At 43.8% G+C, this 27,548-nt stretch overlaps 2 protein-coding genes across 3 annotated transcripts; one reads left to right on the forward strand and one right to left on the reverse strand.

The window, feature by feature from the left end:
* Window positions 1-223: 223 nt before the first annotated feature.
* Window positions 224-15,819, reverse strand: LOC147221003 (choline transporter-like protein 2). Of its 2 annotated transcripts, none has more exons than XM_086170681.1 (22): window positions 15,674-15,819; window positions 9,350-9,398; window positions 9,188-9,261; window positions 9,012-9,096; window positions 8,311-8,395; window positions 8,094-8,207; window positions 7,932-7,992; window positions 7,663-7,786; window positions 7,448-7,531; window positions 7,211-7,323; window positions 5,949-6,080; window positions 5,742-5,841; window positions 5,505-5,597; window positions 5,238-5,322; window positions 4,859-5,121; window positions 4,641-4,735; window positions 3,578-3,681; window positions 3,400-3,473; window positions 3,238-3,308; window positions 2,809-2,897; window positions 2,480-2,564; window positions 224-916 (listed from the first exon to the last, which is right to left on the reverse strand). In XM_086170681.1, exons 1-22 carry the CDS (start codon window positions 15,699-15,701, stop codon window positions 810-812), a joined length of 2,115 nt encoding a protein of 704 aa, XP_086026807.1. In that variant the 5' UTR covers window positions 15,702-15,819; the 3' UTR covers window positions 224-809. The 2 variants fall into 2 exon arrangements, with proteins under 2 accessions (XP_086026807.1, XP_086026806.1); XM_086170680.1 differs by lacking the exon at window positions 15,674-15,819 and adding an exon at window positions 10,792-11,113.
* A 3,898-nt stretch (window positions 15,820-19,717) lies between these two features.
* gcdhb (glutaryl-CoA dehydrogenase b) lies at window positions 19,718-24,044 on the forward strand. The gene is made up of 12 exons (XM_086171091.1): window positions 19,718-19,797; window positions 20,284-20,396; window positions 20,805-20,837; window positions 20,959-21,099; window positions 21,241-21,303; window positions 21,510-21,680; window positions 21,781-21,910; window positions 22,334-22,550; window positions 22,646-22,749; window positions 22,892-23,017; window positions 23,322-23,482; window positions 23,565-24,044. Exons 2-12 carry the CDS (start codon window positions 20,297-20,299, stop codon window positions 23,636-23,638), a joined length of 1,320 nt encoding a protein of 439 aa, XP_086027217.1. The 5' UTR covers window positions 19,718-19,797; window positions 20,284-20,296; the 3' UTR covers window positions 23,639-24,044.
* The last annotated feature ends 3,504 nt before the right edge of the window (window positions 24,045-27,548 follow it).

Here is a 27,548-nt window from a genome sequence, read left to right on the forward strand (position 1 = left end):
AAAAAAGACCTTCACACGGAGTCAAATGGTCTCGGCAAATTACTTGAGAACATACAAGTTTTGCCACCCTTCTACAACCGTGATGAACCTCATGACACCGGAAACACTGACAATGTCCAAGCACGGGTTCTCCTCATACTGATGTCACCACCTAGTGAATATTTTATTGAATTGCATGTATGATGACTGATAAAATGAAAGGGAAAAATCGAGATGGATGTAATGTAAAAAAAATGATTTATTTTCAAAACAACCACAAGCAATAAAACTGCGCTTGGACATTTGTTGGGTTAAAAACTGACGTTTTCCCAAAACAGCAGATCCTGGAAGTAGAGAAGACAAAGTCGTTCCAAACTGTATGGCTTTGGTAGTAACTGTGTTAAATATCCTTTCATATATATTACACATGACACATTTCAAACTTAAAATATATAATAATAAATGCTAAAAAGGAAAGCTTACCTTCATGTAACACTAAAAACATAAAAAGTATTGCATCTTTGATGAAATTAAAATTAAACTCCTGACCACACACATACATAGTGTCTTTGGTTTGGTTTTGACCCAAAATAAAATGAACAACATGAGAAAAATTAAAAAAAAAAAACGCACTAAAATTGATTTCCTGACATATTCCTACAGAGGCCCCGCCCTCCGCCACATGCCAGATTGACCTTTGTGCGTCTCCTCGGTAACATAACACAAACAGCGACGGTAACCATCGCCTGCAGGCCTCTCGGGGCGGATGGCATTTTGATCGGCAGCCATTTTTTGAACAGTCCACGGCTGAAGGGGTGGGAGGGGAGGCGTTACTCCGCCGGCTGGCCCTTGTTCTTCTTGTTCAGCACTTTGCGGAGGTTCTCGGGCATCAGGTAGGGTCTCTCTGCACTCCCATCATTTCTCTCAAGATCCTCCACTGGGGAGAGATTAAATGAAAACATAAACTGAGGGCGGTGAGTAAACTCCGTTTACGACGGTTTTAATTCTCAAGCAAAACGAAGCCCAGATTAGCGATTGGATCGATGTTGCAGAGGACGAGCGCAGCAGCACCGCAGTCTCCGATTAAATGGGATCGGATTCCTGAACTCGACGCGACGGAAAAGCCTCAAACTTACACATAAGTAAGAAAAAGATCATCGATGATACAAATTTAAAAAAGCGTCAATACTAAAAGTGCATATGTAGTACATTATTAAAACAGGAGTGTTACAATTACATTTTTACTACCTTTTGACTTTAAACAACCATTGCAGTCAGGTGGCATATGGAAGGTATTCTCCCGAAAGAAGGTGGGTTTTCCACGACACGCAAATTATTGAAGCACCTGCTGTTCGTTTGAGGTCAAAAGACGACGATTGCGGTGTTAAAGATCGACGGATCGGCGCCAGACGGCTGAACTCCTTCAGAGATCAAGGATTCGGAAATAAAATTACGATCGGAGAAGCTTTCAAACTATTCAGTTACACTTCGGGTGTTCGTTACATTAAGAACCTGCGGGCGCCGAGGAGACGCGAGGCCGATTATCATGGGCGCGTAGGAATTCACCTCTGGTTACACCGTGCGAAATAAAATCTCCAGTCGAGGGCGTTTTCTAATGCACTCCAGACAAACAGGCATTCACGAAGATAAGAAACTGACTGCAACCAAGTCCTTCTGTTGCTTCCTACGTGCATGGCGCTCAGCGTGCCGGACCACACCTTGGCTGCTCAAACTAAACGCCGATCCTTAGCTCTCGCCCTTTCAGACGGAGCAAAACGGTTACGAAAGACTCGTAAAGACTCGGCCGTGCCCGTGACATCGAGACCGAGGTGACGGGACTTGAGCGTCAGGCTTCGTCCTTCTCCCGAGTCTGCTGCCACCTCTGGCCGACGTCCTCGTCCTCCGGGCGCACGGAGGTGGAGGAAGGCGATTCCTCGGTGTCGTTCTTCCACAGAATGTCACGGAGACTCGGGGACATGCGATAAGGCCTCTCGGCTGAGCCGTCATTGCGCTCCAGGTCCTCGCCTTCGTTTATCGTGCGTTCGTGTGTGTTTGCCGATGTTAATGGATGAGAGGGGGAGAGAGAGAGAGGGAGTGCGAAAGTCGAAATCAAGTTAAAAAGAAGTTAGGAGGTAAGTTGGAAAAAGAAAGGGAGGAGGCAGATCGTGATGGGAGGGGAGAGACAAAAAGAAAAAGGTCACATGGATAGAAAGCAAGCAAACGACCCACAAGCATTTTTGAATTGAAAGCAAAAAACACACCCACATGCGTATTCTGTGAATCACAAGACGGATATAGTGGTTTAATTAAAAACAGCGACTGCGTTGCCCAGAAGCAAAGACAAGAAGGGAGAGTTTTTTGGTTTTTTTTTTAAAATCCAGTTAAACACTTTGTTATTTAGCGGGAGCAGTTTCCTGGGATACATTGCACCGAGGCTGTGTTATTGATACGCCGAGCTCTGCGCGGATGGGAGAGCGGAAGTACGGGCGGCGCTACTTACAGAAGCAGAGGAAGAGGGTGTCCACACACATGGAATACACGCTGAAAAACCCGTGGGCGATGAGGTAGGAGCCGATCACCACCGTCTAGAGGGGAACAGCAGAGGCAGGAGCGAATCAATGTATGGAGGGGATCAACATGGTATAAACATACTGCCACTGTTAGCAAGAATGCTAACAGCCATCCGTAGCGGAGTAGAACAATTCAGACCATCAAATCTTACTGAAACCGTAAAAAGCTCCATGTTCATCGATGAGATAAGTTAGCAGGGCAAACTCTGGGTGCATGACCCAGTGTGTGTGTGTGTGTGTGTGTGTGTGTGGGGCTCACCAGGATGGGAACCCAGTAGTAGTGCAGATTCGGAGCCGTGTCCTCAAAAGCCTTCACTCGGCCAGAGAAGAAGAAGAAGGCGAAGATTCCTGGTGTGGGAAGACAAAAACAAAAAAACAATCACCTATTTTCTTATTCAGCATGACTCTTCTGTTTCTTTTCAAAACTAAAACGCCTACAAACATGTTCTGTTTGGGATTTAGTATCACTATTATTCAATAGATGGTGGTTTCTTTGTTAAAATAATGGGTACTTGAATCATAACCTCAGAGTCCGTGAGGTTTGACCTTCAAAATTCAGACCCGGTCCAAATGAAATCTGAGCTGATCCAACCTTCCGGTTGACGGGTTTCCCGCTCTGCCATCTGAGCCACAGCACACATTCAATGTTCTTCAAAACCATGGAGGAGGTCTACAGTACGAGACTTACCCACAAGCCCGACGACCAGCAGTTTGCCCAAAAATAAGAGGAAATCTGTCACTTTGTCCAAGACGGCCACCCTGAGGGATTAAAAAAGGCCACGTGACCCTTTTGGTTCATTTGAACAAAAAACTAAAGTGGATGCAAGATGCAGAATTCCATGTCTCTCACCTGATCATGTTCCTCATGAGGAGGAAGAAGGCATCTCTGGCGGAGGTGCAAAAGTTTTTCCCATAAATTGCCGTCTGGAAGCAAAAAAAACAAATGGTGACGTCAAAGAGGATTAAATGCCGTCATCTGACATCCACCCAAGGAGGCCCAAGCTGAGCGAAACCAACAGAATACATACCATAATGTAGGCATTTCTATTCAGGAACTTGATACATTTCTCTAGACACCAGAAGCAACACTTCAGGCAGCAGAAGAGGAACTTTGCAAACTTATTCTGGGCCCCTGTCAAAATGAAATTGAAGAAATATCAGTTCAGTGTCAGGCATTTTGCGAGTTGATTTTAGAATTTGATGAAAATCGGAGAAATGCCATTGAGCCGGACAAACCGACAGGATTTGCGTGTATACACAGATCCCTGTATAAAAAAAAAAATTAAAAAAAAGTGCCAGTTGAGTGGAGGAGTGAGTCAGCGGGACCTCTCCATGGACAAAAAATACTATCCATGGACATAGAAATATCTACCCGTTCTGATCCACGGTCCACACAGAAGTCTAAAACCACTGCGGCACAAACATTTGATTTAAAACAAACACAAACGAAAAAAAAAACCTTCTACACCGGTAATGAGGAAAGCAGGAAACAATGCCGTCAGGGTAGTGTGTCAACGCAGGACGCAGCTAATCCGTCGTCGGAGCCGGGGGCAAAAGTCTGACATCCCAACATGCCTCCGGGGTTAAATTCACCAATTTCAATCAGGAAAAAAAACTATTTTAAATACTTCAACAATGTATGGCCGCTATGAAAACGGGACAGGGGAAACTACTTGGTTAGAGTGAAGCGGGTGCCGCATTAGGCTGGTAAGTTTTACATTTACTTGTCGAGTCCACCGGTGGGAAATAAAACCTGATTTCCCATCGGGGAAAAGATTGCAAGACTCCGAGAGGGGATGTTAACACCCTGATTCACAGCAGATGAGTTAATGATAACATTTCTTTTAAAAAATGTAAAGGTCAATGAAGACCAGCAAAGACAGGACAGACGGTAACATCTCATTGTATATATATATCTATCGATTTATCTGCATATTCTGCTACTACTGTTTTACCCTGTAATGCTGCTGTGAAAATTTAATTTCTCCCTCGTGAGATGAATAAAGTTTCTCTTATCTTCGGTCTGGTTGCTGCAAACAGGACAGTGTTTAGGTGTCACCCTGAGCGATCGGCACAATATACAAAACAAACCTTTGAGTTTGTGATCCAGATACTCCAGCAAGACCCGGATGATCTGAATGATGGAGAGGATGAGGGAGCCGAACGCCAGAGTTCCCGTGTGGTACCTGAATCGTATTAAAAAAAAAAAAACGATAGTGACGCGACCGAACCAGACACTTTGAAAAGCGAATACGACCGAGCCGACCAATAATCATCCATAGCGTCAAGAAGCGCGCAATGATAAGCACCTGAGTGATCTTCCCAGGGAGGAGAAGACCGGAAACGCGGGCATGTCGTCCGGCTTGACGAAAGCCCAGTAGTAGGAGGCGAAGGCCCCGGCCAGGGTCATCTGTCCCAGGGCCGTGACAAAGTTGGCGCACCAAAAGAAGAGGAAGACGTTGTAGAACTGCAGGCCAATCAGGTACTTGTGGTACACGGTCTCGCCGCCGTAGAAGGCGAAAAGGCACTCGGATTCGGGGCACTCCGCCTTCATGGTGCTTGTCGTGTAGTTCTGAAGCAAGAGCACAGATTATAGAGACTGTACATTTTAGAAACCCAACATATTTGGTCTGACTGCCATCAGAGGAGTAAAATTGGGGGAAAAAAAAAAAAAAACATGCTACTTACGGCTGGATCACAGGTTTTTCGCGAGTGCTCGCACAAGGTCTCATTAAAGACTTTATAAACGGGCTCATTCGAAGTCGACAAGAAACTAGTGTTTGTGGATAAGGAGAATTAGGAGACCCTTTAGTTACGCGGTTGCTCGGATTTCACCGTCATCTGCGGCGCCAAAAACACAAAGTCAATTCTTCAAAAGCTGAACACACCGGTCCCGCCAAGTTTGACATTATTTTGTGTTTCGCGATCCCGGAGGTTCTGAACTTGAAAGGATACACAGCGGTCACTGCCCAGTACGCGATGACCATGGCCAGGAGGAGAAAGGTGAAAAGCGGGTAGAAGAGCGAGCACATCACATGACCGATAGCTCTGCGAACACACGAAAAGCATCACCGGTGAAATCCACTTCGGGCAACAAAAAGACAAAGCGGCTGCGATCGCATTACTGCCAACATATTCAAAATATTGAATATATAGATGTATATGTATTTATCTTGGACTGCTCTCTCTAACCTGCTGGCTTCTTTGATGAGCGCAATGGCGATCAGGATCCGTTTCCTGAGGAAGATGAGCAGTAGGATGATGATGACCTCCACAATGGCCAGGATGATCACTAAAGGGGAATGTTGACAGCATCGCAGGGGTTAAACAGGTCACTCTGACGCGTGCACGTGATGGGCGAGGGCTCGCCGATGTGAAAGTGATCCGCTGTGTACGCACTGAAGGCCAGCCAGGTCTGTCTGATCTGCAGGTAGACCGTGAAGTCCGTCTGAAAGCCCAGCTCCTGAAGAGTCACATCAGCGCCTGGCTCTCCCTTCAAGGCGGCGTATTCCATGTAGCAATGAAAGATGCCTGAGATAAAACATGTGGGGGGGGGGGGGGGGGGGGGCAAATATTTAAGATCAGAATCACAAGGCAGCGGATTTAAAAACAACTCAAGGTGGGACAGGAAAGATGGGTGCGGCATCTATGATCACAAGCAGGCTGTTCCAGAAAGCTTGTTTATCCAAAACCACTTTCTTGAGCAGATGTGAATGAAGCCCTGGGTTCTGCATTGAAAATTTAGCAAACCCTTGAACGGTCACTGTGAAACTTTAAAGTTTTCTTTGGGAAAACAACAACCAATTTTGCTTCTCGACCTGGAATCTTATACACGGTAAACATTAATGTTGGGTAGAGGCTGTGTGTTCTCTGCTCTGATGAAAAAATTTACGATTATATGCATCACGGTACTGCAGATATTGCTCATTGTTTGGATAAATGTTTTTTGGGCTTCTAAAACCAAAGTCTTTCTCCTTTCAATGTGTAGTAAGAACAAAATAATGTACAGACAATGATGTTTTGTATCCAGTATTATTTGACTCTCTCATTTCACATGTCTGTGCAATTTTGGGTCTCCAATGAACCTCCTGTATGTTTTTGGACTGCGGGAGGAAACAGGAGAACCTGAAGGAAACCTACTCAGACACGAGGAGAACATGGAGACTCCACACAGAGAGGGAAATTTCTCCCTTGGGACTTTCTTTATGTGAGGCGGAAAGCCATTCTGAAAAAGTATTAACAATGTCCGGTGCGCGAGCTGGCAGAGACCAACAAAACTCATTTAAGAAGTGAAAGTGGATGCTCCAGTAAAAAAAATAAAATAAAAAATGATCAGAGGCTCACAGTGGAGAAAAACCCACATTAATATCAAAGAACACCAGCTTTTCAATCTTTAATTATAAGCCTCTTTTGGAGCCATGAAGTGCTTTTAGAACTTCCTAATTGGCTGCGGTATGGCAGCACATCAATCTGCGCTAAAAATATGTCAAGTCTCGCAGAAATTCTCCTCAAAGAAAACAAAAACAAAGTTTAGCGATAGCTTTAATTGCTCTGTGCAGCCCTCTGAGTTTTCCCCCATTCTGATTCAAGGTCGGAGTGCGGTGTGTTAACAAAAGGCAACGGTTTCATCTAAAATCTATCGACGTTGGCTCAGCGCTTACCGTATCCTATGACCAGTAACACCATGGCGATCATCACCCAGACCATGATCCCGGCCAGGAAACGCAGCAGGACGATGAAGAGCAGGCTGGTGAGCATAGCGATAACCAAGGCTCTGGAGAGAGGCGAGGGTACGGGCGGTGAAACCGAGGGATCGGTGGGCAGGGGGTTGCAGTCAAGCTGTGTCAGATTGATCCGGACACACCGAGCAGGTTGGAACATGTTGCTTAGCAACTTACATGAGAATCCAGTACCAGGAGTGCGTGTAATCTTCAAAAATCTTCATGACCACCTGACGGGCTTCAATAACCAACGTGGCATTCCTGTGTGGGGAGTTGTGCGTTTTAGCGTTTCGGGCATTGGTCTGAGAGGCCGCGGCTCGGAGCGGTTCTCCGACAACAAGTACAAACGGCGCGACATCGCACTTCTCCTCGGTAACAACGGGCGCACTGACTTCACTCCCTCCACGAGGTCCTTGGCGTCCCTCATCTTTCCGTCGCCGTCTTCAAACTGTGTGTTGTTTCCCACGGTAATCACTCCTCCCTTCAGGCCCAAAGCCGGGAAGCACCTCCGGGTGACTGGGAAAATAGAGGCAGAGCATTTTTATAAGACCGGACTTTTCCGATCAACGGACTTGCCGGTTGAAAATGTTAAAAACAAATGATAATCTAAGAGGCAAACTAAGTGAAAAGGAAGACAGGACGGATGAGAGGTTTGACTCACAGGGTCTGCTGGGAGTCAACATGGCGGGACAGAGACCCAACTTCAGGATTTCAGGGACCCCCTGGGAAAGGAGCAAAATTGGAAAATGCAATGACACTGGGAAGGGGGGGAAACAGGTTTAGTGTTGACGGTAAAAAAGCCTGGCACATCTGGAGAACCCACCATGTTTGTAGTCACGCCTTCCTTGCAGAACTGCTTGTAGTATTCAAAGTCATTCTTGTTGTAGTAGGCCTTTAACAACGTCATGAATTTCTCAGGGCACTTCTCAACACACATCTGAGGGCGGATAAGTGACGGTTTAATTTTGGCCTGACTAGCACAGGAACGCGGTAGCGTGAATCATACAAAAAGCACTGAATACGACAAGCAGGATTGACACCTGTGTGGTGGGACACTGGAACTCCAGCAGCACCATAGGACTGGCGCACTTCATGATGTTAAAGTAGAACAACTGAGTCTTCTTTCTGTTGCGGCGCAGAACAAAAAGGAAAAGTTGGACGAGAAAAAAAACGACAGGTCAAGATGGATTCAAACGCCACGCTTGGGTCCGAGGAAGCCCGCCATAAGGCGAGCAACAACAAGGGGATGTTAAAAACAACATGGCGGTGCTGGGCGGGCACGCAGCCCACGGTGGCTTTTAAGAGGGCTACATTAGAAACAGCTGCCTGCCGTAGCTGAAAAAAAGAAAACGCGCAATGAAAATAGGGAAGTCCACCAGACAATCACCAGAAACGCTCTAAAATGCTAAATAAACACAAAGTTGGCTGCAGTGGCAAACAGTTACAGCATGTGTTCACCGGGTAATTGAAACCCCTGACATAATCGCATCTCACTACAAAACACTATTACTGACACGAATCGTAAAAATACGGAACTGGTTTAAAAGGAGGCGTTTCTCCGAAGCAGTAGGGGAAAAAAAAGAGGATGCCAAGGACTTAAATAGGGACGGATTATGTAACGCCATTCGAAGATGAATTCTTCAACAAGGCGCTTTTACAATCCATCGGCTCTGGTATCGATTAGCACTAGCAGAGGGGCTGGATGGAGTTAGTGCCCATCTCCAGATGGGGTTCAACTCACTCAAGCGGAGTGCCGGCCTGCCCGCAGAACTGGCCTCGACTGTCGGTGGGATAGATCACCTTCCTGGGGTCACCCTGGGACCACGCTGGAACAAGAAAAAAAAAGTAACAAAAAGCGTTATTTCCACTAGCGAGTATCAGTTAGTCGTGAACCAAACTGCTGTGCTTCTTTCTTACCGAGTATTCCCACCGCAAAATAACCCAATATGGCAATAATGAAGAGGATGCAGCACACAATGTCTGTGCAGCCCCTAGAAAGGAGAAAGCCAAAGTCAAAAGAGTATTGGGGGAGGGTTGCTCCTCCCTTCCTGGGTCTGTGAAATCGAACCATCGTCTCACCTTTTCTGGATCGGGCCCTTGAAGGCGGGATCGTACTGCCTCGGCTCACCTGTGAGACAGGAGCAGAGGATTACTTATTCGGCGAGAGGCTCTCGGACAAAGCGACGGGTCGCCTTCGACAGCGCCGCGCCATCTTTCCGTTCAGCTGTCTGCCATCTCCAGAGGGAGGTGCGCCCTTGGCCGGAACTCCCTGGCTCCTTCAAGATTGGGAAGAGGTTTTTTTTTGAAGAGGGTAGACCCCTTCCTGTCATTCTCCTTTTGGAGAACATATTCCCAGAACATACTCACTTGGCAACCTCACAAATTCCTCTTGGGTGACTAAACAGAACCTGATGGTACGGAGCCGGACAACCACTAGAGGGAGGCCTACGGGACTTATTTCAGTATGCTTAAAAGAAAATAAACTGTACCCTGTGGTGGAAACAAACCTTGAAATTCATATTTCAAGTCTTTTCATATCACAGTTAATTTCATTTTTTGTTATGTGATAACGAAGGCCATTTGGTTTGCATCAGGCAACCGACCCGTAGCTCCGACCTGAGCTCTTATCGCGGCCAAATTAAATTTGCAGATTAACACTGACCCTTTGCTTGATAAGTTTCACCAGAAACACACAAAATAGTAATCTTCCATATACTTTGGGTGAAAAAAAAAAATTAAATCGTATCAAGTCTTTTGCAGATCCAAAAAAAAACAACAGTTTGTTGACATCCTGGCTGCTGAGCCACATATTTTAATCTGTCGAATATCTCCGGCCTCACGAGAAAATCACTTACACGTGTGGTACTGGATCAGAGTCTAGACAGGGGTGGGTATTATCTGTGGGCATCTTTGTGTATCAATTATGTATGTTTACTTCTAGATAATACAGAAGTAAGCACTTCCCAGGCAAGCTCTTTCCCTGTGAGAAACATAATTGGTGTCAGATTTTATTTATGGACGATGGTGGTGGTGGTGGTGGTGGTGGGGGGGTACAGTAAAACCCATTTAGAAAATAAGTTGACTCACTGGTGACGATACTTGACATTCAACCCGCTATCGCCTTTTTCTAAATGCACGTTTTACAAAAAGGAAGACGGCATAATCGTCAAAAGGCAAAAGACAAAGAGGACCCTAAACATTCACTCAAAGAGAGCAGTTGCATTTGTGTCTGATTTTTAAACCCCGATAAAAGACTCCCTGCTCTCTAACACACACCTGTATAATCAGGAAGGCTGCCAGCAGTAACAGGTTCCACACACACACACATCCACACACGCCCTTGCCACCAAACACACTGATACCGGCGCTTTAGTTTCACACAAAACAAAGCCTACAGTACAACACACCCAATGTTAGACTTAAAACTGTAAGAAAAGGCAGCGAAAAGACAGCAGATAGCGATTAGCAGCTTTTGGCTGATTTCTCAGGCGAAGACAGACCAACCAGGAAGGGGCCTTTACCATGCTTTCCATAATATTCTCCATCCTCAGGCATCTTGAAATTCTTCTCTCGCTCAAAACGTTGACACGCACAGAGAACCCCGTTGCTCCTCTTCTACTTCTTTGGCTTCTTCAACAACTGATTTGGGTCAATACTTTCTCCCCCCGGAACAGACTTCCGGGCGTTCGGGGGAAAGGAGGGAAAAACACAAAAACCAGTCTGACCTGTCTCTGAAATAATGCTCCACCTGAGACTTCCCCCTCCACCTATATCCTCAAACAAGAGCCGCTTTTAAATCTGCACTCCGCTTGTGTGTGTGTGCCTCTATCACTCCCTTCCTCCCGCCTTTAGAGGATGTCTGTCCAGCTTTCCCACTTTGCTTCACTCCAAACAAGCACATGAGTGAACCTATCAGGGCACCGGGAAGTGTAACAGAAGCGGCATTGGGCGTGGGAAGGAGAGGGTGGGGCCTTCAGGGCACAAAGTTCTCATCGAAAACATGTGTTTGCTGTAAACAGCAAAGAGGCATTCTGACCCCCGGTGGTGTTTTGCGTTGCTGCAGCCGAGGTGAGATTACAAACAGGTGTGCAGATGGACTGGCTTCAAGGAAAAAATGATAAAAACTCAACGCAGACATTTTAGGCAGAACAAAATTACATAATACTTCTAGTTCTTCTCCGTCCTGTTTTTTCCCTCTTGTCACATTTGCGCGACCAGAGAGCTCGCTTTTTGTCCGCCAGTTTCCCGACAAAAGGAAAATGAGTTGAACTAAAGACTTGCCAGTCATTTCTCCGACAATGTTTTATAAAATTGTGGGCGAATTTCACTTTTCGGGTAATGACGCAAAACAAGAGACACTGCAGTCACTCCCATGGGGGCTGCGCATGAAATGAGAGCACATACTTGACATGAGCGTGATTAGAAATTATCGTGTAATCGCGGGGGCAAGCAGGAAGCAACAGTTTGGAGCTGATTGTAAAGGTCAACGGAAAAGTTAAAGAGAGCGAATGGACAGCCCTTGTGCTACGGCTAGGGGAAAAAAAGAGCATGCCACGCTTGGTGATGGTGAGATACCATCTTTTTTTGGTCCCTGCGAGGCAAATCTACTGCCAAACTCTGCACCAGTTCATGGAAAAAGGAAAAAAAAAATGCACTTCAAGTATTCCTCCTGCTTCCTTGCAAAATTTGAGCCTCTATTACTTGCACGTTTTCTGGATGAGCAATATTCAGGTCTATTTTGCAGAGCAAACAATTCTAATATTCAATATTAATGGCGAGAATGATCATTATTTGCAATACTAATTTGTGCCGAGTTTCTCTGTATTATTTATTCATTGTGTTATGTATTATTTAACGCAAATGATGAAAAAGTGAGAAACCACTGAGATGTACACGCAGAAATAAAATCTCTGGCTTGCGTTGTGATCTTTTATGTACAGATATTATTAAAATTGTGTTTACTTTGAACATTGTGTTCAATAACTTATGTTTCTTTTGATCACATTAAATGCCAATACTAAAAGAATAAATTGCCAGTTGTTCTGGGTCAAAATGTGATGCTAAAAAAACTAAATTAAATGTTTTCTCTTTTTTTTTTTTAACAAATATGGGTATGCTAGCAGAAAAGTCTTTAAGATATCTTGAGACCGGACACAGTCACAAACACAGGTGCCTGACAAATCGGAAAAACTAACATCTGGACAATGTTTCCCTATGTAAGCGGTAAACACAGGCAGACGAACCAATAAAATATATAGCCTTGGGCTCATGAATAAATGATTACACAGTAATAAGATATTTGACATAACACTGTCAGCTTTAGTGGAGCTGTGTTTCCTTTTCATCCAAAGGACTGTCTGGTGAACAGTGATAGATTCTCTTTCTTTGTAAATCTGAAATAAAGCTTGTGTAAATCCTAAAGTGTGAAAAGTAAGACGAGCGAGTTGAATAAATGTAAGAGAAAATGAAAAAAGGGAAATTGTCAAAAGCATGGGAGGTATCAGTCTGACTAAAGAGTCTGGCAGATGCTCAGTTTCAACTAGAAAACTGCAGCTGCCGTCAACCAGGTCCGCCTCTCACGAGTCTTCTATTACAATGTCAGTGTGGAGAGCGAACAATGGTCAAATAGTGATTGCCAAAACACAAATCACACAATTCAGGGTTAAAGTTGACATTCTATAGTCATATAATCGACAGTTGGATAAAAAAGGGATAATTCAGGGCATCTGTCTCTTCCATTACACTGTAGTCAAGTGACATGTGACTATTCAGGCCTCTTAAACTGCTTTTGCCTTCATACTCGCTCAAAGTTAACCAGCTGACCCTGTGAACAGTATCTAGGAGAAACCTCCTGCTTCCAATCGTACGGGATCATGTGTCTCAGTTTAAGAAGGCATGACGACTGAAATTATATGTAATGGCACACAAAAGGCTCCAGCCCACTGGACCAGTACTGTTTAATTCGCTGCGCTGCTTTGTAGTTCTATTCCTCCTCCCCAAACTCATTTTTCCCTGACCTCAAATACCAACCAGTCTCAAACTCTTTTAACACATGCCTTTTTTTAAATCCCAGACTGCTAGCAGTCAGCGGCTACATGATGTTGGCTGTTACGATCAAATAAATAAAACAGATCTGAAATATTTTTAGATGCATGGACGCAACCGAAATTGGCAAGTCCTGTTTTTCTTGTCTTCTTAATTTTCTTTCTGCTGTTTCTGACACTTGTTATGCGAAAATTGTGGTGTACAGACACTCAAAATATTCGAAATAGGCCCTCGTCCCAAAAGGAGCTGGAGCTTGAACCAGCTGTACTCACATGATAGAAAGGTCAGCGAATCAGGTCTCAAACCACTCCTAAATTTGGCTTATAATTACATCTAATCTGCACCAGGGCAAGGCTGCGTCGCTACTTCATATCCTGTCATTGAGGTCTCCTAGTATATCATGGCCAGAAATGACTGCGAAGCCCTGCTGGATTGTACAGGATCCTCTAAGTAGTTCTCCCTCACGGCGAGTTTGGAGTTTGTTTAGTGCACATATGCTCAGTGGCTTTCATGCCGTTTTAAAATATAGTTGACATTAAAATACAAGGCTTAATACGAAAGGGATCCCCAAGTGGTCACCGGCTCCTGTTTCTCATACATTCATATAAGGGGCAGCGTGGCGCAGTGCAAGAGTTAGCGCAATCGTCTTTGGAACTGGCCATTCCTGGTTCAATTCCCGGCTCTCCCTAACTCCTACCCTGATGGATGATGTGCCTATGGTTCATCAAGAATTATTTATAAAGGATAAAGTATTATCCTTTAAACATGAGAAAATCAAGCAAAACATTTGACCTGACAAGTTAGCACCATATGGTGTGAACAGAGCCGTTTTGCTTTTGTATGTGTTTGCATGGCTCAAAACTATTTCTCAAGTCCCTGAGATCTCAGCCTGTTGTTTTGATGTGAGGTTATGTTCAAAACATACTCAGATAAAAGAAGCTAGGATATGCAACTCCTCTCAAATGACCCTAATTAAATAGACTTTGTTGTTTGTTTTTTTTCTATTTCAAATAAGCTCAGCTGCGTTTTCCAGAAATAGCTGCTCCCTGATTCTTTTTAGCTCGCTTCAGTGTGCTCAGCGAAATACAAACATTTTTTTCTTACTTTAACTTTCAAGTGCTATCAAAGCACTGCACTATTAAAGAACGTGCAGTGGGGTCACAAGGAATGTGTCGTGTAGAAGTATTATTATATTACCCTCCTTTTGTATTATTCTGCTCTGAGCTTGACTATACCTTTGACAAACACCTAAGAAATTTAACAACAAACACACACATATGATGTTGCATTGGGAGGGCCATGAAGCAAATTAGTCATGAAGGGTGGTGGAGTTTGTGTTGGAAAACACCAATATTAAAGCAGTGCAATTTAAGCTAGGACAAGAAGCAAGGACGACAACTTTATCATTTTTCATTTGTACTTGTCAACACACAGGTAAACATGCACATAACCTTGCAACGGGATGCCATGGATACAAAATGTGTTCAAAGGCAGATGAATGTTTAACACTTCACGAGATGATTTTGTCAAATTACTTTCAGTAAAAAAAAAAGCTCCCATTATTCATTCCTATCTATGAACTAAGTGCACTTTTCTAAATAGCTTTCTACCGCACACAGAGTGTACCACTTTTCCACATGTAAAGGGGTGCTTGGAGCACTGAGGGTGTAATTACACCCACATAATTAAGGTCTCCATGCTCCCAGAGCATAAACCTAAGATAAAATTGTCAGTGTATGGATGTTTTTACTGACAGGAAATCGTGTTATTGTTTTAAAATCCAGCTCTAGGTAGACGTCCACATATGAAGACCCTCATCACATTTAAGTGGTGTCTTCTAATATGCCCTTTATATAGCAGGGCGTCAACTAAGCTATGCCATACCACCGTGAGGAATGTGGCAGCAGCTGGAAGAACGAAAGATATATGAGGATATTGTTCGTCCTGACTGCGTTTCAAGACACTGGCTTATTCTTAAAATAAAACAGGGCATAAAAAACACGAATGCCTCGATTTTAAAACACAAATGTCCATAATGAATAATAATAAAATCCGTTGGGCTGCCCGTATGCCGCTTTAATGTAGCTAACAATTTGTTAGCGCTGTTTATATTTATGTTACCGTAGCATGCGCTGGGTAGGCGTTAATTCTCCAGAGAAAGTGGTCCACTAAGCAAGGTACATACTAGGATTTCTACGAATTATTGATATCACTTAAAAAACACAATTAGTCACTTGTTTTCGTCACTGAGAATGGCGTGGGTTGGTTACATTGAGGTGCACGCGAGTTAACGTTAGAGTCGCTAAGCTGTGCCAAATAGCGAGGAAATTAAGTTGTATCAAGATGTAAAATGAATACCATAGTTCGGTTTCTCCTTCGGCTCCATGACATCGGAGGGTTTCTTCTGAGCTAAAACAGTTCATACGAGGCAAGTCGAGTGTGTTTCCAGCCCGAAAAGAAGCTACCATCCGACGGTTCTGTCAACACGAAAACTTGGTCTGAAGTCCGCTCCAAAATCTTGGACTGTGAATATTTAAAAGGACGTCCCAAACTGCAGAACATGGACCAATCACAGCGGAGCTCACTCAAATTAGCAAGAAAGCCAACCAATCACAGACCAGTTGGGGGACTTTATGAATTTATATATAATTGTAGTTTTTTTGGGCAATGAGAACCATGTTAAATGTTTCATTCCTGTGATATAACTGACTTTAAGTGACGGTGCATAAACCATGAGATATGAGATAAACTTTGAAATATGAAATTCCAGACAATATTAACTCTATCCACATATTTAGTCATAACTGACCGCAGTGTAGGTAATGAATGAATGTTTTTATTTCACTGTGTCTTTCTCTTATTTCCGCTTGTTCATACAGCACTTTGGTGAAAAGTGCTTTATAAATATACTGCTCAAAAAAATAAAGGGAACACTTGAACAACACAATGTAACTCCAAGTCAATCACACTTCTGTGAAATCATAGTGTCCACTCAGGAAGCAACACAGATTCATTTTGACTTGTTTTAAGGATATTACATCAAAGTTGGATCAGCCTGGAGTTTGTTTTTACACTTTAATTTTGAGTGTGATTCCTAATCCAGACCTCCGTGGTTGATAAAATTGATTTCCATTGATCATTTTTGTATGATTTTGTTGTCAGCACATCCAACTGTGTAAAGAGCAAAGTATTTCATAAGAATATTTCATTCATTTAGATCTAGGATGTGTTTTTTAAGTGTTCCCTTTATTTTTTTGAACAGTGTAAATGTCTTCTTCTTTCGGTTGCTCACCACAGGCGTCACCACAGCGAATCAACTTCCTCCATCTAACCCTCTCCTCTGTATCCTTTTCTTTCACACTATCTAACTTCATGTCATCTTTCACTACATCCATAAATCTTCTCCATCCTCCACCTCCATCTCTGCTCCCTGTCTTTTCCTTGCTTTATAAATGTACAATCATATTATTATTATAACATAAACTTTCCAATTTAACTTTGGACTCTGAGTAATGACAGAGGATTTAGGCAGCAGGGATTGAGAATAAAACATGACTTTTTTTTTTTTTTTTAATCTTAAACATTTTATTTTGTCAAAGCAAAATTTTCAGTATTTCCCCACAGAAAACATACCATACATTTCCGTGGGGCGCAGACTGATCAACAGAAGCGATGAGAAGCATTTGAATTTCACGAATTTCTGGATCACCAGAAAGTTAATTCAGTTCATATTTTTAATTAATGGCACCAAAGCACAACAAAGTTGTTTGATGACACTTCCCATCAAGAACAGGTCTGGACCACACTCTTTAAAATTATTTGAAAACCTAATATTTCCCCATGAGCAAGCATTTGGCGACAGCAGCGAGGTGTCACTGCCAAGGCAGAGACCTTGGACAGGTCCCAACTCAATATGAGTGGCCTTATGTCTTGAACAGTCGGGGTTAAAAAGGGAATGAGCCAGAGAGAGGGAAAGAGAGATAGACTCAATAGAAGAGGGTGAGGGTCGGGAGAGACAGCCACAAATGATCACAATGATCTATAACTAATAATAGCGGACGGTCGTGCTGTCAGTCAGTCAAAGTCAATGTCAGCTTTACTATTAATACTTCCATATGTTTCACACAGAGGATTGAAATGATGTTACTCCAAGACCCACGGTGCAGGAGTAGAAATAAATATAAATATCATAGACAAGTATGATGAAGGGAGCTAGGTTATTGACAAAGTCCAAAAAGTAAATGTGCAGTGATTTAAAGTGATTTAAAGTGTTTTAAAGTGACAGCAGTAAAGCTATTGCAGAGGAAGATTTCATTGTTCAGAGTACACTGTAGTAACCCCTGAGTTGATGTGTGTGTGTGTGTGTGTGTGTGTGTGTGTGTGTGTGTGTGTGTGTGAGAGAGAGAGAGAGAGAAAGAGAGAGAGAGAGAGAGAGAGAGAGAGAGAGAGAGAGAGAGAGAGAGAGAGAGAGAGGAGAGAGAGAGAGAGTATGTGTGTGTTATTGTCCGTGAAATAGTTCTTGTGGCTTGTGGCTGACGAGGTCCAGTCTTTGTAGTCCAGTGTGTGTGTGTGTGTGTGTGTGTGTGTGTGTGTGTGTGTGTGTGTGTGTGTGTGTGTGTGTGTGTGAGAGAGAGAGAGAGGGAGGGGGGGGAGTGTGTGAGAGAGAGAGAGAAAAGAGAGAGTATGTGTGTGGCTACTGTGGGTGACGAGGTCCAGTTTTTGTGGCCCAGAGAGTGTATGTGTGTGTGTGGTGGTGGTGGTGGTGGGGGGGGGGGGGGGCACTACAGGCTAGGAGGAGCACAGGAATCAAACCAGGATTGTTCAGTTCCAGGACGTTCCAAGCTTTAACCCCTAGAGCCATTTTGCCCCAGGGTCCCTATGGCCCCATATTACACATATAACTGAAATACATCAATAGCTATAATATTCATAAAAGAAATAACAATGTAGGATGCCTGACGAAAGGCTGCAGTATATCAAGCCACGTCCCCAGGGAACCTGCAAAAATGAGAGAGCCCAGGATCTTGGGAGAAGATATGAGATTACTGTGCATGCATGTGGGAGGAATGAGAGAGGTGCACTGTGGGATATCCATCTGCAGAGTAAGCCTATGGCAGCGTAACTAGTGGCTAGCTCAGGGGTCGGCAACCCACGGCTCCGGAGCCACATGTGGCTCTTTCATCCTTACACTGCGGCTCCGAGTGGCTGGGGAAAATAAAGTGTTAAAAAAGTGTTTTCTATTTGTTTTAGTTCCTTTTTTTAGATTTTATGATCTTGAAATATTAAAATGAAATTATTTTTATTATTTTTTGACGCTAAAAATAAACGTCACAGGAGCGGAAGCCGGTATACCCACCAGCTGGTAGAGCCCGGATTTGCAGATGCTGTGTGCAGAAGTTCAGGAGCAGAAGCTCCATTAACCAGGTAAAATAAATATTTATTAAGATATGTTGCAAATATTTGTTTCCTATTGTTTACTGACACAGTGATTTTTTTCCCGATTTATTTTTAAAATTCAGGTCAAGGCTCCGCTACATGCTCTGAAAGCCCAGAGCTCAAAATGTTCTAATTGTGTTCATTACATAAATAAAATTTAATTTTCTCTGTATCACTTTGTAGATTTCATAAGCAACACACTACACACTTGTTTATACAAAGTGTAAAGGTAATAAAAAGCAATATATACATTGGTACTTTTAATTTAGACGTCAAAAAGTTATTGTGACTCCCAGTGTTTTATTTTCCGTGGAAACCGGGTCCAAGTGGCTCTTTGGGAGTTAAAGGTTGCCGACCCCTGGGCTAGCTTAACCCTAACCATAAACTACATTATTATTATTATTATCATCATTAATCCCCAAAGCAATGATGATAGATCACTGGCACAGCGTCCGATCATGAAAAATAATATAACAATTTCACGCCAACATCTAATTACATACCATCTATTATGATACTGCTCCAAAAAAGAAAGAAGACCTTTGTTTGTTTGTCACCAGAGGTTGAAACAAAGTACATGCACACATATACAGGACTGTCTCAGAAAATTAGAATATTGTGATAAAGTTCTTTATCTTCTGTAATGCAATTACAAAAACACAAATGTCATACATTCTGGATTCATTACAAATCAACTGAAATATTGCAAGCCTTTTATTATTTTAACATTGCTGATTATGGCTTACATCTTAAGAAAACTCAAAAATCCTCTCTCAAAATATTAGCATATCATGAAAAAGTTTTTTTTTTTGTTTTTTTAATTGCATTACAGAAGATAAAGAACTTTATCACAATATTCTAATTTTCTAAGACAGTCCTGTATTTACACCCCACGGGTGTCGTATTTGTATCTCCATGGAAACGGCTGATTTTACGACAGTGACGCAGATCGCTGCGTCCGCTTTGCGTGATGACGTCACCACGTACCTCCGGTCAGTCAGTCGAATCAGGACAAGGGTTGTTGTTGTCGCCCTGCCGACTGACAGGTAAACTGCGACATATTCAGAGTTCGAATGCTGTTTTCCTCGTATCCTTTGTGTTCGGATACTAGCTATTAACTTCCTGAAAGTGCCTAGTATCAGGTAGCGGTGTTAGCTTTCAGTTAGAGGCGACATTATTAGGGGCTACTCTGGTTAGCCAAACCTAGCCTAGCTAAGGGACGTGCCAAAGAGTGTTTGTTGTTTGTCCCAATAAAAAAGTCTGTTCTTCCGTTTCCCCAACTGACTTCCGGGTGAAGAAATATGTTATGAACTCAGAAAATAGCACTTTAACTTAAAGTAATAAAGTCACGGCTCTGTAACTTGGCCTCAACGTTATAACTAAGGTGTCACTTAATAGTCAACAGCCAACGTGTATGCAAGCGATGTACAGTAAGAGCAATGGCTCTTTTCCCTGTATGTTGTTGTCGTTTTGACTGATGCATGGGACCAAACGCCAAAATTATATTTTTGTGTTTTCCAACCACATAACAGGCTGATTTCCACCATGGCGTTGAGAAGTGTGTGTCGTCTCCTAGCCGGCCCTCCGAGATGTACCATCATCTCAGCTTCCAGAGCCCAGGGAACTGCTGCGGCTGCCAGATTTGGTGAGCAGGGCAACACCAGCAGTGTGAAGTGCAGAGATAACATCTTTCAAGTGACGCAGCATAATTTCGGTGTCGGGTCACTCTTGCTAGTCCACGGATGAGATATAATTCTTGTCGATGGGGTGGGAGGAAGCACGGATGGGTGGTTATGGGGGGGGGGATCTTATATGTGCACAGTGGCTCTACTGACACACTTTATGAATTAGAGTTTACACGTCAGTTGGGTGTAGCATTTCATGACAGCTGGTGTGTGTTGCGTGTTCCTCATCAGACTTTCTTCAGGCCAGTTTCCTTTTTAGATTCTTGTGCTTGCGTTATTCAACTTGGGAGAGGGATGCGGCAGCTCGTAGTTTGATCCATAACTGCTTTTCCCCTCATTGAGAATGATGTATGGCTGTAAATCCACAGATGCAGAGAAGACTGACAAGAAGGTGAAACCATGTAAGTTTTGGCAACAGCCATCTTCTCGGAATCCTCCCGACTTACACGCCTTCAGCAAATCAGGTTTCGATCACTATTTTGTTGGGGGAAATTAATTTTTCCTCCTCTGCATGTTTGTCAGCTCAAGTCCAGTTTAGCTGGTATGACGCTCTCAACCTGGAGGGCCAACTCACCGAGGAGGAGATCATGATAAGAGACTCCTTCAGAACCTACTGCCAAGAGAAACTCATGCCCCGCATCCTCCTGGCAAACAGAAATGAAGGTGAAGCGTCCACTGTATAATATATATAATATCATAAAATATTATTATGGGATAAAGGCAGATGCATTGAAGCATCGCGTTGAATTTCGGTCAACTGGAGTTTTGGGGTGGCGAAACCTTGATTGTCCTGTCGTCTGTCAGTTTTCCACAGAGACATCGTGTCAGAGATGGGGGAGATGGGCGTCCTCGGCCCGACCATCAAAGGTCAGTGAATGCGAGCTCGCCGTCCACGTCATGTTAGAATACCAGCTCGATGGTACCTATGAAAGACAGCTCACAACGTTGTCTGTTGCAGTGGACTGGACTTTGGTCGCCCGCTAACTTGTTTGTTTTGTCCTGCAGGAAACCGCTTTAGCTCGTTGCATCCGATTTATGTAACTTCAAACACATCGGTGTGTTTTTCTTCACAGGGTATGGCTGCGCTGGGACCAGCTACGTGGCTTACGGTTTGATTGCCAGGGAAGTGGAAAGGGTGGACAGCGGCTACCGCTCGGTCATGAGTGTGCAGTCGTCCCTGGTCATGCATCCCATCAACGCTTACGGCACGGAGGAGCAGAAGCAGAAGTACCTCCCGAGGCTGGGTGAGAGGAGGGGGACGGGGTCACGGCACCTGCCACGGTTCGCTCAGCCGATTCTTTAAGTTTTATAGTCGCTTCTTTTTTGACCTCCTCCACCCCCCAGCTCGCGGAGAGATCCTGGGTTGTTTCGGCTTGACAGAGCCCAACCACGGCAGCGACCCCGGCAGCATGGAGACCAGAGCCAAATACAACCCATCTAGTAAAACCTACAGTCTCACTGGCTCAAAGACCTGGTGAGCAACATGTGCGTGTGTCTCGTGTGTGTGTGCGTGTGAATGTATTTATCTGAACAATAATATTTATGTATATTAAGCACATTATGAACCAAATAACAGCTGAATAATCAGTCTGTAGACTTCTGCTGTAGCTTCTTTTTTCCCCCCACATCCCAACTGTTGGGAATTTGGTGGAACATTTTCAGGATGAAGCTCTTATATTTTCTAGACTGCGTGTGTGTTCAATGTCCACTGGGTGGAGCTCTACACACTGCCAGTGCTGTCGGGACCTTTCTCTGCAATCTTGTCTTGTTGATTCGATGAGCACGAAGCTATCTAAGGGGTTATTTGAATCAAGTTGATCTATTCTTAATTTAGAAAAAAAATCATCGGAGGTTTTCGAGGAATCTCGTGGTGATTGTATCGTATCTCCGCCTGCAGGATCACCAACTCACCTGTGGCCGACGTCGCGGTGGTCTGGGCCAAGTGCGACGACGGGAAGGTCCGCGGCTTCATCCTGGAGCGCGGCATGAAAGGCCTCTCCACACCCAAGATCGAGGGGAAGTTCTCCCTGAGGGCGTCGGCCACCGGCATGATCCTGATGGACGAGGTGGAGGTTCCCGAAGATAACTTGCTCCCCAACGTGTCCGGCCTGGGGGTGAGCGGAGAGAAAACTTTGGAAAAAAAAAAAAAACACGTCAGCGCCAATCGACGAGGCTAATCGATCCTGTTGGCCTCTTCCTCACGTAAAAGGGTCCATTTGGATGTTTGAACAACGCCCGCTACGGCATCGCATGGGGCGCTCTGGGAGCCGCGGAGTTCTGCTTCCACGCGGCCCGTCAGTACACACTGGACAGGTCAGACTTAAACAGGAGTGGCTTCATAATGCTTATTATTTTTTTTTTAATCACATGCAGGGTGCGCTCAGATGGCCAATTGTCTTTCCAACACTGCTCTGTCGGGTTGTGTCTCTTATTTTTCTTATCCCCCTCCCGCCAGGATCCAGTTCGGAGTTCCCCTCGCTAGGAATCAGCTGATGCAGAAGAAAATGGCCGACATGCTGACGGAGATCACCATCGGCCTGCAGTCCTGTCTGCAGCTGGGGAGACTCATCGACCAGAAGAAGTAAACGCGGCGTTAGCTTAGCGCATATCTAGCTGGAATGTGACACAGGTTTAATCCCAACGTATACAAAACAACAAAACAATTACTATACTACAAATTTAATTGTGCTATAGAAAACCTGACACTTTGCACCATAAGTGTTTAATGCTTGTAACAAGTATAGCTAAAATTGGTTATTTTGAATTCTATTTTATTCCTGAAAACCACATTGCGAAACAATGACTCCCATTGTGACAGCCGTCACTCTGCGACCGCACGTCGGACGCACCGCCTAACACTAACGCCGAGCCGCGCCCGTTTGCAGGGCGGCCCCTGAGATGATATCCATGCTGAAGAGGAACAGCTGCGGGAAAGCCCTGGACATCGCCCGGCAGGCCAGGGACATGCTGGGGGGGAACGGCATCGCCGACGAGTACCACGTCATTCGCCACGTTATGAACCTTGAAGCCGTCAACACGTACGAGGGTGAGGAGGTCGCCATCCCATCGGAACATGCGCGTTTGAGTGTGCTATCAGTGATCCTAAGCGCTCCCACTGTTTCCACCAGGCACCCATGACATCCACGCCCTGATCCTGGGCCGAGCCATCACGGGCCTGCAGTCCTTCACCGTGGACAAATAAATCCGGGCTCCACGCGGCACTTCCACGCCACGAGGCCGAGATCTATACCGACGGGGGTATTTTATTTTGAAGGGTCGAGCGTCTCGATTAACTTGTAATTAATTCAGAATGATATATTTGAATTACAGAGAGCTATTTTTCTACTCTCCCCCGGCGCAGCGGCCGGTGACTGTCACTGTAGTTTCGAAGAAGGTCGAGGTTTTGCTGCTGCTAATCGATGATTACAGTAATACTGTAATACCTATATAACTACAGCTTGTTTGGACGCACGTGTTGTTTTTTTTTTGTCAAAAGCGTTCGATTATGTTGCACGGACTTCGTCACCGTCACGACATTATCCGTGTGTAAGACACGGCGACGACCCCCCGGGTCGGAGAATGTTTTCAATAAATTAAATCTTATTTAAGCGGTTGTGTGTTTTCAATACGTTCGGGTCTTAAACGGCAAATCAGTCATGCAGTGACGCAGCAAAACATCCAGATCCGCACGCAACGCCCTCCTCTGGGAGATCAGGGTCCACGAGAGCTTCCCGCCCCCTCAACAAAACACGCAGAAGCTCCAAAATCCGTCCGGCTCGAAGACGTTCTCATAGGAATGGCTTCTCGTCGGGACGAATTGGCCCTCTGGCACCGCGGCTCTCAACTTTGCCCAAGTTTTGTTGCAGCGTCTGGATCGGGCCGCTCGTATTACACGTCCCGTCATCTGTGAAGTGAAAACAGGTCACTGGCCGGACCTCATGCTGATGTCCTGCCCGTTCTTCCTCTCTTACGTTACGGTCGAAGCAGAAAAAGCAAAACCCCCAGACACCTGCAAGCCTCTCAGGTTGCAGGAAGGGGAAAAACAACAAATGAACGCGGTGACTCAGAAAACACATGCCGAGGGGTTTAAGACATCATCTCAAAGGAAAAAAAGGAACTAAGAGGAAAATCGCGAGGGAAATAAAAATTCAAATACGCAGCTCGAATTGTTAGGGAAGCCGTCAAGTCCGATTTTATTTGCATGGCGCCAAATCACAAACTAGGTGTCTGATGACACAAGGAAAACAAAACTTCCCCCATGAGCGAGCGCTCGACGATGGCGGCAAGGAAACGCCTTTCCAAGCTCAATGCAGGCAGCCCTCTACAATCTCATACAAATAAAAACATTAGCATTAAAAGTTACATGGCACTAGCTGACATGATAGCGGGAATAATTCAGAACTAAACTCTCAAAAATGAGATGGGCTGATGGTCAGAATTTCTTTTTTTAAAGAAACTGTTGTAAACACGTGTGATGAGGGCTAACGGGCTAACAGGCTAACAGGCTAACGGGCTAACGTCAATCGCGCGAAGGGTTGCAGAATCATATAAGGCACCAGAAGAGAAGCCATCCGTCCAAAAAAAGGGAGAAAATGTGTGAAGAAACACTTGCGGGGCAGTAAAATCTTTTTTTTTTTGCAACGCCACTGACCCGTAACGGTGTGGGGTACGGAGCCAACTGCAACACCAAGACTTCGCACCAACAGAGAGCGAGGTCAAAACAACTTTGCAGATGCTCGTGTCAGCGGGTGAACGGATGAAGCAAGGGGATCGAACACAGGCAATGTCGGTACCGGGGAGACGGGATGGAGGATGCTGGGGATCCTGATGCCCGAAGAGAGAGCGCCGTGAAAGCTAAGACATAAAAATACTGATCTGAAATCTCTTCTTTCCAAAAGTGACCTCTCCAAAACGTCTTAACACAGCGGTCAAGAACCTATGGCTCGCGAGCCATATATATGTCGGCATATGGCTCCCAGACAATTTTGAGTTGAGAAAAAAAAAATCGGTTTGGAACTGATTTTAAAATACTTGTGATATCTCTTCATAATACTGTGTCATTTTAAAGTAAACAAATTCGGTTTGAAGATAAATTTTACGGGTCATCCGTCGGTCGGGCCAGGAACCGATGGCTTCCGAGCAAGTCGGGGTCATCGTAAAGGTGAAGAAATGAATTTCATAAGATAGCCAGCTAGTTTATCCGTTTCAACCCTGGTAACGGAAAAGATGACGAAAAGAAAGGAAAAAAAAAAACGATGATTTACCGTGCATTCCAGGCTGTGTGGACGGAGGAATTTAGATTTGGATCTGCGGTATGACTAATATGCAATGATAAAATTGCATCGATGAAACGGTCAAATATAAAAAGGCACTTTGAACAAATCCATGCGGCGCCAGGGGTCGCATTAAAAGTAAGACATATTTAATTTATTGTACTTTAAAAATACTATAAGGCTCTCAATTAAATATATTTAGAAATATTTTATAATACTGTTATGTTTTTACTTGAAACTCTGGCACAACAATTTCCTTCGGGATTAATAAAGTTGTTCTCATCTCATCTCATAATATTTTTATACAATATAATACACTGCTCAAAAAAATAAAGGGAACACTTAAATAGCACATCCTAGATCCCAAGGAATGAAATATTTGTATCGAATACTTTGTTCTTTACATTGTTGAATGTGCTGACAACACAATCACACAAAAATTGTCAATGGAAATCAAATGTTTACACCCATGGAGGTAAGAATTTGGAGTCACACTCAAAATTAAAGTGGAAAAACAGGTGACAGGCTGATCCAACTTTGATTTAATGTCCTTAAAACAAGTCAACATGAATCAGCGTTGCTTTCAAGGTGGACGCTTTGATTTCACACAAGTTTGATTAACTTGGAGTTACATTGTGCTGTTTAAATGTTCCCTTAATTTTTTTGAGCAGTATATTATAATATTTTTTTATGGCTCTCCTGGTCAAAAAGGCTCCTGAGTCCTGATCCAACATGTGCTGCCCCTCTGATGGACTCATTTCTCTCAAAATTTTTCCTGCTCTCGCTCCAGATCACAATGTCATCTGCAAAAAAAAACTCACTAAGAATTTCAATGAGTTCCTCCCTCAAGCCAAATGTGGCTCAGCTGTGCAAAAGGAAGCGCTGCCAGGTGTCTAGCAGCAAAGTGTAGGTGAGAGAAGTTGTCGTAGTTAAGCCTACGCTCTGAAAACTGTTATTAATAAAGACTGAGATTTTTTTTGGAATACTTGAAATACTCAATACAGCCGCGCCATGAGCTTCAGCTTGTATCCTAATCAATCGGTTCGACTTGTTGGACCGATAAAGTCGATTTTAATCAGAGGTCTCCAGGTAAGCCGGACGACGGTAAACTCGGGGTTGTTGGTCTGTTTGGCCCGAGCTTTATTTTTCTGACAAAATAGCTCGCGTGAACTGCAAATATTGTATTAATGTTGAGAGAGAAACATTCAAATCCAAAGGATTCAAAGACTTATATTGTATAAACCTTTGTAATAACTCACTTGAATTACTGCGGTACTTCACTATGTTACTTTGCTCATTATTTATTCCTGTATATTGGTAAATATGAGACTTCAGAGTTTATTTATTTTATTTTTAGTTTGTTTTGTCCTTGTCTGTCTTGCTGCAAAACAATTTCCCAAGCGCGGGATCATTAATGTACATCTCATGTCATCAAAAAAAAAAAAAATGGTTGGGAAGCAGGTGTGTGCGTTTCTTTGGATTTATTGCACAGTAGCGCTCCGACTATAGCAGGGGTTGGCAATTATTTTGTCTGGCGGGCCACATTTCTTATCTCATTTTTATGCTTGGGCCAACTAGGTGAACAAAATGAAAATATTTCAATTTTTTGGCATTTTATTTCAATTTCAAAATCATGAATAATAATATAAATGTACCAACCGACATTATTTTGGAAAGAAATTAAAGGAAAAAAAAATGAAAAAGGAAAAAATAAGTTTCTACATTCAATATTGATCGAAAATATGTGTTAAGATATGCAAAGAAATTAGCAAAACGGGACGGATGCGGGCCGTAAAATGCCCAGATCTGGACTTTGGGATACCATCTCAACCGTGCTTG

Source organism: Fistularia commersonii, chromosome 23 (genome assembly GCF_037954325.1).
Source record: "Fistularia commersonii isolate RoL2024-O1a breed Wild chromosome 23, RoL_Fcom_v1.0, whole genome shotgun sequence".
NCBI classification, from domain to species: domain Eukaryota; kingdom Metazoa; phylum Chordata; class Actinopteri; order Syngnathiformes; family Fistulariidae; genus Fistularia; species Fistularia commersonii.

What these genes read in the sequence shown, in the direction of transcription:
- gcdhb (XM_086171091.1), top strand. Translation starts at nt 20,297, where the DNA reads ATGGCGTTGAGAAGTGTGTGTCGTCTCCTAGCCGGCCCTCCGAGATGT. An exon ending in TGACAAGAAGGTGAAACCAT is followed by an intron (nt 20,838 to 20,958) that starts GTAAGTTTTGGC and finishes CATGTTTGTCAG; the next exon opens with CTCAAGTCCAGTTTAGCTGG. An exon ending in CCTGGCAAACAGAAATGAAG is followed by an intron (nt 21,100 to 21,240) that starts GTGAAGCGTCCA and finishes GTCGTCTGTCAG; the next exon opens with TTTTCCACAGAGACATCGTG.
- LOC147221003 (XM_086170680.1), bottom strand. Translation starts at nt 10,825, where the DNA reads ATGCCTGAGGATGGAGAATATTATGGAAAGCATG. An exon ending in AGAATATTATGGAAAGCATG is followed by an intron (nt 9,399 to 10,791) that starts GTAAAGGCCCCT and finishes CCTGTCTCACAG; the next exon opens with GTGAGCCGAGGCAGTACGAT. An exon ending in CTCATGAGGAACATGATCAG is followed by an intron (nt 3,309 to 3,399) that starts GTGAGAGACATG and finishes TTAATCCCTCAG; the next exon opens with GGTGGCCGTCTTGGACAAAG.